Here is a 14,919-nt window from a genome sequence, read left to right as displayed (position 1 = left end):
GCTGTGACAGTATGGCCAGCTATGTGGCAGCTGACTGGTGCCACAATATTCTTGGGAAGGACTGTAATCTCCGTGTGGCTGTGAGCATCCCTGCTCCTGGACACTGGACCCCTCACCTGCAGAATGAGGTGGTGCCCAGACCTCCTTCCTAGCTTTCTGGATAGGATGTTGCCGTATGGTGGAAGCAAAAAGAAAGAAGACCATTTTGCTTCACCCAGGAGAGAAAATAAGAAACCAAGGGAAAGGGAGAGTTAAAATAATTCCTCAAATTTGCCTTTGTGTCCTGGTAGGTGCTAGCCTACATTGTGACTTCCCAACAGTGGAAGAGAGAACAGGTAACCCATTCTCTTCCTGTCCTGGTTGCTTGATGAGTCTTTGGATTCCACTTGCTAGGCTGACTGACTCCTGCAGGCGAGGGAGTTGGGCATAAACCTGTCAGGTCCCAGAGGAGAGAATCCCAGGAGGACTCAGATACTTTGTTTCAGGCACTGGAGCTGGGAATGCTCCCCACCCCCACCCTGAGCACGAAGGCCAACAGAACACTGGATTTAAGCACATTTTATTCAGTTGACTGACTTTGTATATTTGCAAGTACCTTTCAGAAGGTAGGATATGATAGAAAAATTAAGCATAGTTCACTATTGTTCTTCTTGGACCTAAATTGCATGTGATTTTTAAGACACTAAATGCTAAAATTTCAAGTAGTTATATTTGTTTATTTACATTCACTTTGTTCTACATAGAGTGAGTGCTCACAAACACAGAAAAATAGAAAAGACCAAAAAAGTACACAGGCACGCCGCCTAAAAGGCCTAGAAAGTTAATTTATAAATCCACACAGGATTTCAATAAAACCACCCCCCCACCCCGAACTAGATAAAAGCTAATTTCTAAAACTCAAAGCATGTGAAAATGGTTATGAAAAGTCTAAGAATGAGGGAGTTGATCTAAGGTAATAAATGCCATTATATATTCTCAACTGAAAGTATACTCAGGTGAAAGAGTAAACTGATAACCGAACAAGTCCAGAAGTAAATCCAAATATATATGGGGACTTGGGTTATGATGAAGTGGCATATCAAATCAGTTGGGAAAATAAAAGGTAAAAGTAGCTGTGTAGAAAGAATAAAATCGCAGGTAAATTCTAAATGGCTCAAAGACTTAATATAAAACCAATGAAAGTAATGGAAGTTTTTTTTTTTAACTTTGTAGTAGGAAAGGCAAGCCCAGTAATGATTCAAAATTCAGAAGACCTAAAGAAAAGAACGTACATAAACAATCATATAAAAACAAAGATTCATGTGGAAAAAACACCAATTTCAAATGGCCAATTACACACTGGGAACACACCTAGATAAATTGTGAAAACAGATAAAAAGCTAACCCTGCTAATCTGTTAGGAAGAAACCAAGAACCTTACAGAAAAGTTTACATGTTGTAACACTTAGACACTAAACCCCATGTTTACTCAGTCACTAAACCTCAGGACGTAAGTACTGTTACTGTAATTTATTCATTGGGAACTTGCCCTATGACACACGGCTTAGGAGGGACAGAGCCAGGTAGACTGACTCCGGACTTTTTTAGTTTATAACCAAGATCTATGATGAACCAACTATACAAAATGGAAATTTGTTCATAGACAAACAGATGCTCAGAGTCCTCTATAAAAAAATTAAAGCTACACCGAGTTATTATTTTTACTGTCCCTCAAAGTTTCTTTATAAATCTGCACTAAGATGGTAGATTTCTGACCTGCCTAAAGGCGAGAGTTGTACCTGGTGACTGAAGCGTTCAGTTGAGGATTTATGCAAAGGTGTCAGATTGTGAAGACAAAGGTTCTGAATAAATGTGACCCAGTTTGTCTTTATCCTGTTACAAAGATAGTGGTGGAGAATAGCAGTCACAGATAACCTTGAGCAGGGAGGGGGAAAAGAAACCATTCTATTTGGACTTGCAATACTTGAAAATTACTCCGAGCTGCAAATCTATTTCTGAAATAGAAGAAAAAAAAGTTGGGGTCTTTGCCTGTCTTATGACAACGTGAAAAATAGTCCTTTTCACTTTTTCTATCTAACCTGTACCTTTACCTGCTAAAGACAGGGAATAAAGTATTTTGTCTTCTTGATGTTGCAAGACAATCATTGTGAGGAGAGCGTTTGCTCATTTTTTATATTGTGGTGAAGTCACGGTTACCTCTGATCATGGGAATTGGGTTTATGAAGGGTTGATGAAATCCAGAAAATCCTAGGATCATTCTTAATCTAATGCGTCAGTCTTTTCTGTCATCAGTTTTTTACTCAGAGCTCACAAATAGAAAGGGCAATTCATTTGTAATTACGTTCATTTTCCTCAGAATTGGATGAAAGCCTTGGCAACAGTAAAATGACCAAGCTGGTAGCAGTAAGCAGGGGGTCGCAGCAGCAAATCTCAGAAATACCAAGTGCAGGGAACCTTGAGTCATCTAGGCTGTGGTTCCCAAGGTTGCCATTTGTTAGATCTGAGCAAACTTGGAAGGTCATCCACCTTCTCCATGAAGCCTTCTCTCCCACGCCACAGATGTTATGATGATCAAGAATGAAGCACTGATATTTGTGACAAAACTATACAGAAGGCTACAGGGAAAAACATAGCAATCTGCTGTTTTTTTCTAATTTCCCCCTCTTGACAAATGTGAAGTCCTCAGATTCTACCTGCTAGTAGTTTTACATAAATTACTCCTATTTTACCAGAATGGGCTCAGACCATCCATACCACCCTGAAATCTTGCTTTTTGCACTTAAAATCATGGACATTTTTCCAGTTACATATCCAATAACCCCACCTCAATGTTAAGAGCTATAAGATGTTCTGTAATTAGGGTAAAAAAATACAAAGAACCATAATCCAATCTTCTTTTCTATTTTCCAAGACTTCTGAGTTAAAGGTTCTTATCTACTTTTATTTTTCTGTATGACAGATGGTCTGAAGTAGGATTGGTAGGTCAAATTTTAACAACTTTGCCTACACTGTCCAAGAACAATTCAGATTCACACAAATAAGACAGGAGCATACATAGGGCATCACTCTGGGTGTTTCCACTTATTTTAATTTTGCCAATCAGATGAACAATGGTAATGAATTGTTTTAAATTACATTTCCATGACTGTTAAAGAAACTAAGCATTTTCCAATCCATTTGTTGTTCACTTTTCAGCATTTATTGTCCATTTCATGTTTCTGTTCGTGTTCATATTTCTTTCCCTACTGGGTTGTCTTTTTGTTTATTGAAATGTAGGTACTCTTTGTATGTTAGGAATATCAACCCTTGGTCTGTTTATACATACTGATACTTTCTTTTGACTTGGCCTGTATTGATTTTTCAGCCATAAAACTTTTTCTCATGTAGTGAGCAATGTCTATATCTTTATAGTTTGTGCATTTCTTTGACTTGCTTAAGAAGCTATTGCACTATTAGGTTATTTTAAAATTAAGGAGAAGTCTAAATTGGGACTCAGAGTGAATGAGGAAATAATACAACTAGTTGGATTATTGATGATCTTCTAATAGAAATACCAGTGCAATTACTTGGGGTGGGACTGCAATAATAAAAGGAATGGAGAAGTCAAATAATTCAAACTGATTGGGATGCGGTGAAGGAAAGAATGATCTTGTACAAGTCAGCAAATGCATGAAATAAGGTAAATGAACTGTTATAAAGAAAATATATGAAATAGAAGATGGGAGGAATAAAATTGATTTTTGTCACTTAAGATGGTAATATAGACAGGATGGATTTCTTTATCAAAAGGCAGAGGTAGGAAGATTGTGCTGTAAAAATGTGAAAATATGAAAGGAAAAAGACATGACAAAAATGAAGAGGGAAAAAAGATGCAATGGAGAATTTCAAATGAGGAAGAGGTATGGTAACTAGTTTCAAAAAAGGCAGAACTCAAGGCCCAAAACCTTGTCTCGGGGTTGGGGAGATGATAAAATTGGAGTTAAGGCTACCAAGGTAGCCAGGATTTCAGGAATTAAGATTCTGGAGTTAAGGGAAGAGAAGGAAGTTATTAGCATGAGCCCCTTTTACCAAGTAGTAATTTGCCAGTTTGTTTGAGGGATAGACTGAGAGACTGAATAGCTGAAGAGTCAGCAGCGGTCCTGTAGTGCTGAGAGGATAGGAGTTCAGAGTTCCTTAAAGTGGCAAACACCTCAGGCTTTCATTTGAAAAAATGAAGGAATATACCCCAGGTGTAAGGATAAACTAAAAAACAGTGCTTATGAAAAGCCAGCCTAAAATAAACTCAATCCCAGATTGGATTAAGGGGATTTATTGCAATTTCCTGCTAAAGGTAAAGAATGCCTCTCTGCATAAGAATATTAACAATTTTTTTTACAGTGTCCAGTATTCAATAAAAAAAAATTTACCAGGTATCCTAACAACCCAAGGGAAAAAGACCTCAGAAAATACAATATCCCAGGTAATCAGCTGTCCAGACATCTATAATTAACATTTAAGAAAAGATGAAAACATGGAGAATTATTTCGGACAACTATAATGGGAATTTTTAAACTAGAAATACAGTGACCTATTAAGGCTACAATACATTTGTTTAGCAGCAAGTTTGAAATTGTTGGTGAAAGGATTAATATGGAATGCCCCTTCTAAAATGCTTAAAAATCAGAAACCTTGAATTGTATATTGAACAAAAAATACGCTTAAAATGAAGGCAAGATAAAGATGTTTAGAATAACAAGCTGAAAGAAAACTGCATGGTTATTCTAAAACTCTTCAGAAGTAAGGACTATGAATCATGGAAATGACAGGGAGAATCATGGAAATGACCAAAGCAATGATGGCAACAGAAATGGTCAATATGTGGGAAAGTGTGAGTAGAACACTTAAGTCCTATGGGTTTTAAAAGGATACTTAAAATTAGACAATAGGAAAAAAAAAACATGAAAGGGGTAAATAGAGTTAAAATATTCTAAAGTTTTTCCATTATCGAAGAAATTATAAAGTAATTAGTCTCTATTAGGCAAAAAAAAAAAATCACAAGGATTTAGAAGAATGGATAACAAGCTTATAAAGGGCAACAATGAATTCTTGATCAGGCCATTATAAGGCAAGGATAGAAACTAGAATATAGAGTAAATGAGACAAAAGAAAAAATTAACAGGGTAATTTTAAACCCAAATCCTGTATATCTGGGCTCCATTAAATATAAATATAGTAAATATTCCAATTAAAAGATAGAATGACTGCATTAAAAAAACTTTATGTGCTGCTTGTAAGCAATATACTTTAAGTATTAAATCAGAAGTAGTAAGATGGAATAAGATATATTCAGAAAGTAACCAAAAGAGAACTGGCGTAGCTATACTCCTATCAGACGAAGTAGATGTGAAGGCAAGAAGAACTGCATGTAATGACGAAGAGTCAGTATAAAAGAATTTCAACTTTCTATGTAGCTAATAACCGAAGACAAGGTAGAAAATGTAAATAACCACTGAAGGAAGTTTAGAGTTGTAATTAAAGATATCATTTAAAAAGGTACCAGGATGAGAGAGATTTAGAACTAAGTTCTACATAACCTTTAAAGAACATTCCTGTTTAAATATTTGAAGACCACAGAGAAAAAAGGGTAATGCCCCAGATTTAATGTAGCTAAAAAGAGAGAAAGAAAAATACCATGTAAGAATAATTAACCAACTAACAAAGTCCTCCAAAACCGATTTCATTTATGAATGTATTTCAGGAATGCAAGGGCAGTTCAAATTCAAATCTATCAAGAAAACAAAATATCAGTTTTTCATCTGCAATTTATTGATATATCCATAGGTGCTGAAAAGGCTGTGTTCATTGGTAGAAGAACCTGTTAGATTGTATACACAAAATTCCATCTAGACTAAGTATCTAAACAAAACAGAAGTGGAAACACTAGCAGAAAATTCAGAATATTTGTGCTAAGCACCTTCCGGGTCTTGATTAGAACTTTTATTCTTAAACCGTTCCCAACAGCCATCTCCTCAGCCTTTTATCTGGTAGAGAGCCTATTGTAACCTCAGCTTTGTTTCCTTGTTTGCCTTCCTCCACCACATCGTTGGAGGCCTCCAAATACGTATCTTACTCATCTCAGTATATTTAGTGCTACGCACATAGTAGCTATGTTGTAAGTATGGCCAAACTGATGATGGCCCCTCCTGGCACCCCCTCAACCATTCCAGCCTGCTGTCTCCTGGAGGGATCGCTGAATGGACCGATGTCCTCCTGTGCAACTTCTCTGTGGTTTATTTTCTGTAAGCGCTTTAAACACTGCGAGTTGGCTGTCTGCTCAGAAACCGCCCTTACTACTAGTGCTGTTGAGCTTCGCTGGGACAGAGCAAGGGCTGTCAGTGTGGCAACAGGTAAAAGACGGGTGACGTTCCCAGCGTCTGTGTCATGAATGGGACTGAGCGCAAGGGTAACACTAGAATAAAAAATAGCATGGTTTGCTTCGTTTGCATTATTGGCCCTTTGCTGATCACCTGTGTTTCAGTGGTCCTTAACCCTGGTTGCACCTTAGTCACCCAATCAGGGACCACTTAAATCACAGTGCTCCACAGGGGTTCTCAGGTGCAGCTGGGATCGAGAGCCACTAGTCCTTCATTCTCTTGCTCCTGTTAGGAATCTAAGATTGCCATGGGCCCAGAAACCACAAGATACTTTTTTTTTTTAAACAAAAATGGTTTCCTCTAGAAGGTCATGTAGCAGTAAGAGCATGGCTTGGTGCCAGAAAGTTTGGAGTCCTAGCCCTGTTGCTAGCTGGAGAGCTGATCGGCAAGCTACAAAACCTCTCTATGCTCTGGTTCCCTAATGCATCAAAAAAACCACAGTATCTTCCAATCCTTAGGAAGTTTAAAATGGAAACTAGATAAGACTCTTCCAAACTTTGAAAATCCTTCAAATGTAATTTGTTAGCATTTCCATTATAAAATTACACTGTCCTATTTCCTGGCTGTGGGGTCTTGTGCAGATCATTTCATTTGTTGAACCCCAGTTGGCTCATCCACAAAATGGAGTTACCGACTCTGCAAAGGACATGTTTAGCAGCAAGGCAAGCAATAGGAACTGAAAAGCACCAAATATCCTATTGTGTTTGCTATGAACTAGGATTTTTATTAAAAAGACTCAGAAGTTTTTGGTGTTAAGCCTGCCATCAAATCCCACGGTCTCTCTCTCCTGTTTGCAGATGCTGGCACCTATGTGGCCATAAACAGGTGCCTGAAAAGCTTTGCAACCTTAAAGCAAATCCCAGGGAATTTTTGGTTACAGACCTAGCCTGCTTAGGTGACAGGTGCCATTGACTTAGCTACCAGGGAGGTGCCCCGTTGGCTCCCATTACCTGGGCTTTCCTGCCTGTTGAGTGTGTGTGACAGGAGATCAATACTGGTGAGAGGTGAATGTGTAATCACAGCAAGTGAAGTGGGTGTGGGGGGACATACCAAGAGGAGAGGTTACAGAGGCACTGGGCAGACGGAAATGCCTTGCTCCTGAGCTAGTCCTGCCACCTTCTTCTGTCTTCACCTTCTGCCTTTGAGTTATAGCACCTGGTACCTTTCTCCAGCCTCCGGAAGCTGTGTATTCTCCAGCTTGGGGATCTGCAGTCTTGAACTGACAAGTCCCATGATGATAAATGTGGAGGTCTCTGGGGAAACTCAAGATGTAGAGTAGTGAATTTGAAAGTGTGAGATGGAGAAGGACCATTTGGAAGTGGCTAGGGCACAAATATTTCTAATTTTGTCTCTTTAGGTATATATGTTCCTAACTGTGTAGACTTATGTTGTCAGCCAGTGATGTTAATACTTTTTCTTCCTAAAGCCAATCGGATAATTACTACATTACAACCTATCTCGAGACGACAACAACAAAAACCCCATAGAGTCATGGTGTCAGGTTTTAGTCCAACAAAACAAACTGTTTCTTTGGAAGGCGTGAATGTTGATCTCAAATGAGCCCCTGAAATACTGTACCCACTTACCCACTGAGATGGTCCAAACAGCAATTATTTTCAGGAAGGCCTTAGTTCTGGAGTTGAATCGGCTGTGATGGATGGGGTTCTGGATGGCTACGTAGCGGTCTAGTGAGATGGCACAGAGGTGCATGATCGAAGCAGTGGAGAAGAGCACGTCCAGGTAAATCCAGACCGCACAGAGCTTGCTCGGCAGAGGCCACCGGTAACCTGCGATGCAGAGTTACGTCAGTAAGGGATCTCAGGCCTCCCGCGGTTCGTGGAACTGACCCTGCCAGAAGGGTCCATTCTGGGGGAGGTGGGGAAGGCACAGGTGGTGGCAAAGGGCAACACAAGATATTTTCAGTGTTTTAAAAAACCTAAGAACAATTGGTATTGAAGGACGGTAAGATCCTACTAGCTGATGAACACAGGGTTTAGAAATTTCTTGTGGCTGGAATTATGCCAGTGTGTTGTGGTAAACTTGGGGTGTCTTCAGGGTTTCTCTTGCTCTGTGTCCCCTAACATCTACCTTTTTTCTTTGTTTTTAATGAGTTAGAAGTCTCTCAATGTCTTTTGAGTTCCTCTATTAAAGTGCCTCTTATAGGACACTGTTCACATCTTTGACCTACTGTGGGTTCCCTGAGGTTCGGCCCACCTCTTAATCACTATAACTGCTCAGTCTTGCACAGTGATGTCATTGAGTGGTCTCTCAATAAATGCTATTGGTGTGAATAAATGATGAAAAAGTCCAGATTGAGAATATTTTTTAGGAAAAAAGAAAAGGAATTACATAATGCTTTAGGTGTTCAAATCAAATTTGGGAGGTGTGGGGGAACTATGCAGAAAAGCATGGTGTTCTTGTCCTGATGAATGTTTCATGGCAGTGGTGCTCAAACTCAAGCGAGCCTCAGTCTCCTAGGTAGGGTCTTAAAATGGTACTGCTGGACCCCACCTCGAGGTGCTGATTTTGTGACTCTGCAGTAGGGCAGGAGAATTGCCATTTCTAACAAGTTTCCAGGTGGTGCTGCTGGTCCAGGGATAACACTTGGGCAACAGCTGCTTGCAGCAGTGGTTGTCAGCCCTGGCTGCACTTGAGAATCAGCTGAAGAGCTTTTTCTCTAGGTCCTGGGGCTTAGGAGGATAGGAGGAGGTGGGCCCCAAACAAAGTGTTGCATAGCTCTCCTGATGATCCCACTAAGAAGAGCACTGCAGGAGGCCCATAATGCATATTCTAAGTGTTCTCTTTTTGTTTTAAAGGGGATCAAATGGTTATATAAACCCAAATTAGTTTTGATAGCTGCATAAGCGGTGATGTTACATGGAGTACAGGTGAAAAGGCAATCCTAAAGATCACCTTTTTCTTTACAATAGTCCAGACCCACAAAGCTGAACAAATTCCACGTTTGTGGGTATACTCTACCAAAATGCCACCACCTATATTTAGGAAAGTAAAGGGTGCAGGATACAAGCCTAACTTAATGCCTTTCACTCTATTTGCCAAAAAAAAAAAAAAGAAAAGAAAAGAAAAGAAAAGAAGACTTGAACTAAAACAGGAGCCTCTTCCTTTGCAGTGTCTGGAAGGAAGCCACACTCTGCCTGGTCAGAACTGATGTTGGCCCTTGGAGTTTTCTCTGCGAGGAGGCAGCTGAGGGCGGGCCACAGTCTGGTTTCTGAAACACGGATAGGGAGGAGGCATTTCCTCACCCTGCCCTGTGAGAGAGGACCAGTCAGTCCCCTGGAGCGTTGCAACTTTGGCTGGAGCTGGCTGCACGCAGAGAGGATGCCGCCAGGGGGCGCCATTGCACCCCGAGCGGGAGGCGGCTGCCAGGTCCCAGCTTCTTAACCCAGCTGGCGGGTGCCTGCTCTCTACCTGCCACTGGGGTCACCCCCGCCCTCTGGCAGTGGTTTTGGTACCCTGACGGGACCTCTGGGAGCCATGCACCACTCCCGGAGTTAGCCTTTGAGGCGGGGGTCGGCTGTTAGGAGGGGAGAACCTCTGCAGCATGTCTGGGGAAATGACAGGCAAATTTGATGAAATCATCCTGGTGTGACATTTGAGTGGTCAAAGGGAGGTTGGCCTTGCAAGGAGCAGTATGCACCCCATGCAAACTGGCGCCTGCTCTTCATTGCCATCTCTTGCCTCCTCCATAACCCCAACGTTGGGGTAATACACATATTTTAGCCCTTAAGGCTTGACCAGAAAATCCCCTCTTACAAAGATCTTAAGGTATTTCTAGCTCTGGGTGACTGCTCCGTCCCAGGGTCAGCAGTCTAAATACTCTTTTTACAAGAAATCCAGCTGTATTACTCATAATTTGAAAAGAACATCACATTCTGCTTCCCGCTGAAGCCGTCTCAGTGTTTGCTGACTTGCTAAGAGGTTTGACTCTTTCAAACTGTTGAAGAAAGCTAGATTAATGTCTTCCCATTTGTTTTCTACCCTCCTCCAAACCAGACTGGAGGAATTGATGTATATGTATTTTTAAAGAGTTGAGGGTATAATTCAAAGACACCCTTCCAAATCAGCTTCTCTGGGGTAGGGAACAATTGAAACTGGAGTAATTCATTTATTCTAAGGCAGAATCTGCATATTTTAACATTAAACCCACTGTACCACTAATGTTCTCCCTGCACATGATCCAGGGTAATTGGGAGGTTTTACCACTCCATTAGAAGTGCAGAAAACTGTGACAAAGATAAAACTGTGTTCTGTCCTGAAGGCTGGAATATTGGGGGATATACAGAAGCGAAAATCAAGTGGATTCAGAGTGACAGCTAAATTCCTGCTTTATGACTGTATTGGGGGCATTTAAAGTGACTACATAAGACGTACGTGTTTCCCAGCACAAAACTCTCCAAGGATAATATGTTGTCTGATCTTTTAATATATGAAAGCTCACTTTAAGATTTAACTAGTGTAACATGGTGGACCCTGGTCTATAAATAAGCCCTGTGTTTAGTTTGTCCCTTGAGCCCCAGCTCATCTGCTCATAACATGCACATTCTGTCTGTTAGCAGTGTGGGTGCAGCTGGGGAGCTAATGCCACTCACCATACAGGATGGTTAGCATGGACACAGGCATGACAAGGAAACCCAGCAGCATATCAGCTATGGCAAGTGACATCAGGAAATAGTTGGTGGCGTTCTGCAGCTTTTTCTCTAGGGACACTGCCATGATGACGAGTATGTTTCCAGCAATGGTTAGAATAATCACCACAGCTGTCAACAAAGCAGACCAGTTTTTTTCCTGGAGATGAAGTAAGGAGAAGCATGGTGGTGAGAGACAGCCCTCACAGGAAAGGTTGGTTCGGTTTTCCGAGTCCACTGTCCAGTTAAATGCATCTGAAGTGTTAGCTTCTCCGGAGTTAAAGTCCTGGATGTAGAGCCTTGGGTCCTCATGTAATTGCATTAAGGAGTTTGTAGTTGAGCTCAAAGAAGCATTTTCCTCGAAAAGAATATCCATTTCTAAGCTGGAATTGGTAGCCGATGAAGTAAAGAAAAACTAACAAGTTACAGCCTCAGCTCGCCCTCCATCTTTCTGTCCCCACACTCCGTCACACTGAAGCCGGTGTACATGCTGGGCTCCTTCGGTTGCCTTTTTTCTCATTATTACAATGGGGGCTGAACCGCAGTGGCTCTTTGTATCTCCTTCCTTCACAGTGTTCGTGGAGTCTTGTTTAGTTTCATTTTTTTTTTTTTCTTCAAAGCAAGGTCAAAAAAGCAGAATGAACTTTTTAACATAGAGGTTGCAGAGTTTTGAGCATTTGGGGAGAAAAATGTGATCCTGGCCAGAAAAAAAAAGTTTTGTAATTACCAGGAATCTCATTGAGCTCTAGCTCATTCCGTTGGTTATACTGATCGCACTAGTTTATCCACAGCAATATTAAAACAGCATGCAATCCAAAACACTGGGGCGGTATGCAGTCTACATTAAGAAAGTCAATTAAAAATACATCCATTGTTAATCCCATAGTAATTGGACGTACTTGGGGTTCTAGTTCTCAGTCTCCCAGCTGAATTGCCACAGCTGTTGTTGGGAATTTCCATTTGCATTATGCTTAGTTAATAAAAGAAGAAGAAAAGTCTTAAGCAAAGATTAGCAGACAACTTTCCACACTAGAAATTCTCATTGAAATGATAACATTTTGGCCAAGCAGGATTTCCAGCCGGAAAGAAAATTAGCACAGAAATAAAACACAGCAGCGTGAGAACTTACATTGGTCTTTAGGGTCCACACGTTAGACACACTTTGCCGTTTTGTGGCTTGCTGCATCTTCCATGGTAATTAAGCCAGTGTAGAGTCCCTTCTTTTGGAGCGTCAGCCGGCGTAATAGGATAGTAATTTGATTTCTGTTTTGCTGACTTCAAAAACTGCATGCGAGAGTAGAGCCACTTCCAGCGCTGCGCGGTGTGCGTTCGCTGGCTCTGCCCCCACTCAGCTGGGTTACTCCCTCCCGTGCGGCTTGCCTGAGTGAGGCACACGTTTAGAAATCATTCATGAGCCCCTCTCCAAGTCACACAAAAGAAATCCCTCAGGAAAGTAGGCAGAGCTTCCTGTGCCAAGGGACTCGGGGTTTCCACGGGAATGGACCAGCTCTCCGGCTGCCTCGTTCACTTCACCAGACCTCCCTCTATCTGTATGTCATAAACTGCAAGGTAGCAACAGCCAGGGAGGGCGGACCAAACAGGCTGGGTTTTTTTTTTTCTCTTTTTTTTTTTTGCCACATGTTAACATTGGGAAGTTTTCTTAACGTTAGAAATCGCCTTTTATGCAGATGGCTAAGGCAGGTAAGCTGTGCTGTAAGGTTTTGAGGGTGAAGAGAGCACATAAATAAGGCTAGAAAATGGCATATCCGGAGAGCACTGTGAGCATGCAGTACTTTCACCCGGAGCCCACGGTGCTTATGCCTGACGTGCAGTTACTGACGTCAGTGACTTGGGCTCAGAGTGGCGGAGCACCTCCTGGGCGACACTCAAACTCTTAGTAGTATTTTTACTTATTAAAAGCATGCACCATTCAACTAACTTATTTTCCCCAGAAATAAACTTAGAAGTAATTCAAAACCTCTCATGTGGAAGAGCAGTTTTTCAGAGATCATTTTAAAGACCTCCCGCCTTCTTTGTTTAAAAAAACAAAACAAAAAAACCCTTCTCAGGTTTCTACAGACCGCAGCTGTGTGAATGGATATGTAAGTTGTATATATGTATACACACTAGATCTCCTTATTTTTACAGATGAAAAAAGGATTCTTCCCTGAAGGGTGGGGGTTTTCTAGCTTCTGCCCATTATCTTCACATTCTCTCTAGACAAATTCTGTTACTTGGGTGCCTTCAACATGCCTTTGGACAAATCGGTGCCTTTTAGCAGGTGATTTCTCTTAGGTCTTGACCTGAATATTCAGCTGCCTACTGAGACCTTCCTCGGTGCCCTAGAAGACCTTGACCTCCGCATCTTTCTCCCATCCCCCTGCCTGCTTCTTCGTGCTTATCTCCACCCATTCTCTTGGTCAGTGGAAGCAGCATCTCTTCAGATAGGGGGCTGTTACCTAAGACTCTTCCTTCGTTCTCCCTGCCAGATCCTAGTCTCCAGTGCAGCTTGTGCGTACGCAGACTTCCTGTCCTCCAGCCCACACCTTACCTGTCTCCTGGGCTGGAGCATCTCCCTTGTGGGAATTTGCCTTTTGTGCCACCCCTTGTAGGAAGAGTATGTTTGTTGTGCTTGAACAGGCAGTAGAGAGCCCAGGCTCTGGGTTATAGCTCCTTAGTTTGGAATCCCACTTCTGTAAATCCAACAGTAGAACCCTGGGCAATCTAGCTGCCCTCCTTAAGACTCTGTATTCTCACTTGTAAATGGGATAATCGTAGTACCTCTCTCAGGGTGGTAGTGAAACTAAAATGGGGTCATGCATATAAATACTTAACCCAGCATGCTCATAGGATGCTCTTAATGTTAGCCACTTTTATTAATCCTCCTATTTGATGTTATTAAAACAAAATTGACATTACTCTCATCAATTTGTGCTTCCATTCCTTTAGCCTCTCCCTTGTGGGACACAGCTCCCATCTTTGTCCCCCCACTGCTCCCACTTCCCAGGCCTAGACTCCTGTTTTCTTCTACAAGCAGCCTACATGCAGACAAACTTGCAGGTTGATAATTTTAAAGCATTTGTACTTGTAGTTCCCTGTGTCTGGAAATGCTCTCACCACCCCCTCTTAGTATCCATCTGGCAAATTCCTACTCAGTTATCAAGGCTCACTTCTGAAGGTAAGTCCTCTGAATCCCACTCCTGCCCCTCACTACCTGGGTGACCTTGACTAAGCTGCTTAATCTCTGTGCCTTAATTTCCCTATCTGTAAATAGGGAAAGTAAATACATGAGAGGATTGATTGAGAGTTAAAACGTACCAGGTGTGTGTAAATTTGAGTGCTTTTTAAAGGCTAATTGTTGGTTTATGGTTATCAAGCTTTCCATGGCTCTCCTTTCCCAGTGTAGGCAAAGACCATGGTAACTTCAGAAGCTTCCTACTCTATCAGGTTGCACCCTGCATGTAGGCAAAGACTACATTTGTTTTGTTAATGGTCATACACATAGTGCTTAGATCTGTTTGTCGAATGAAATGTGTGACTGATAACTTATATGTCTGTCTTTATTGGACAGTGAACTTCTTAGTTATCTCTTACCTACAAGACCAAGCATGGTATCTCCTAATGGAAGGTCCATAGTGAATGCATTTTGAAAGAATGAATGAGTTGACACCCTGTATTAAAAAGCATAATCAGGGAGAAGCAAAGAACTCTACATCCTTTTTCATTACTTTGTGCAATGGGATACTAAAGTTTATAAAGAGGGCAAAGGGAAATGTGATTAAAAATTTTGTTAGAAAATTAAGCCTTTTTGATAAATCTTGTTTTATGGATTGCTGTGTTTTTCTTGGAGAAATCTGAGG

The 14,919-nt window shown here is 41.3% G+C and overlaps 1 protein-coding gene and 1 long non-coding RNA gene across 4 annotated transcripts in view; one reads left to right on the top strand and one right to left on the bottom strand.

The window, feature by feature from the left end:
• Positions 1-12,674, bottom strand: part of HTR2A (5-hydroxytryptamine receptor 2A) — a 58,204-nt gene extending 45,530 nt beyond the window's left edge. Inside the window, exons 1-3 of one of the 3 annotated variants that reach the window (XM_002914977.4) lie at positions 12,189-12,670; positions 11,024-11,756; positions 8,000-8,200 (exon numbers count right to left, since the gene is read on the bottom strand). In XM_002914977.4, the coding sequence (XP_002915023.1) occupies positions 8,000-8,200; positions 11,024-11,435 (613 nt within the window). In that variant the 5' untranslated portion in view covers positions 11,436-11,756; positions 12,189-12,670. Of the gene's footprint in view, positions 1-7,999; positions 8,201-11,023 lie in introns of all 3 variants that reach the window. The other 2 variants (XM_034665179.1, XM_034665178.1) reach the window with 2 other exon arrangements.
• The window catches only part of LOC117803094, a 52,732-nt gene continuing 48,969 nt past the window's right edge, over positions 11,157-14,919 (top strand). The window contains exon 1 of the long non-coding RNA XR_004626735.1: positions 11,157-11,273. This is a non-coding gene — a long non-coding RNA (uncharacterized LOC117803094). The remainder of the gene's footprint in view (positions 11,274-14,919) is intronic.

The sequence above is a fragment of the Ailuropoda melanoleuca genome, chromosome 7 (assembly GCF_002007445.2).
Source record: "Ailuropoda melanoleuca isolate Jingjing chromosome 7, ASM200744v2, whole genome shotgun sequence".
Lineage (NCBI taxonomy): Eukaryota > Metazoa > Chordata > Mammalia > Carnivora > Ursidae > Ailuropoda > Ailuropoda melanoleuca.
The sequence above is the reverse complement of the archived record's forward strand: the minus strand, read 5'-3'. Positions and strand labels throughout refer to the sequence as shown.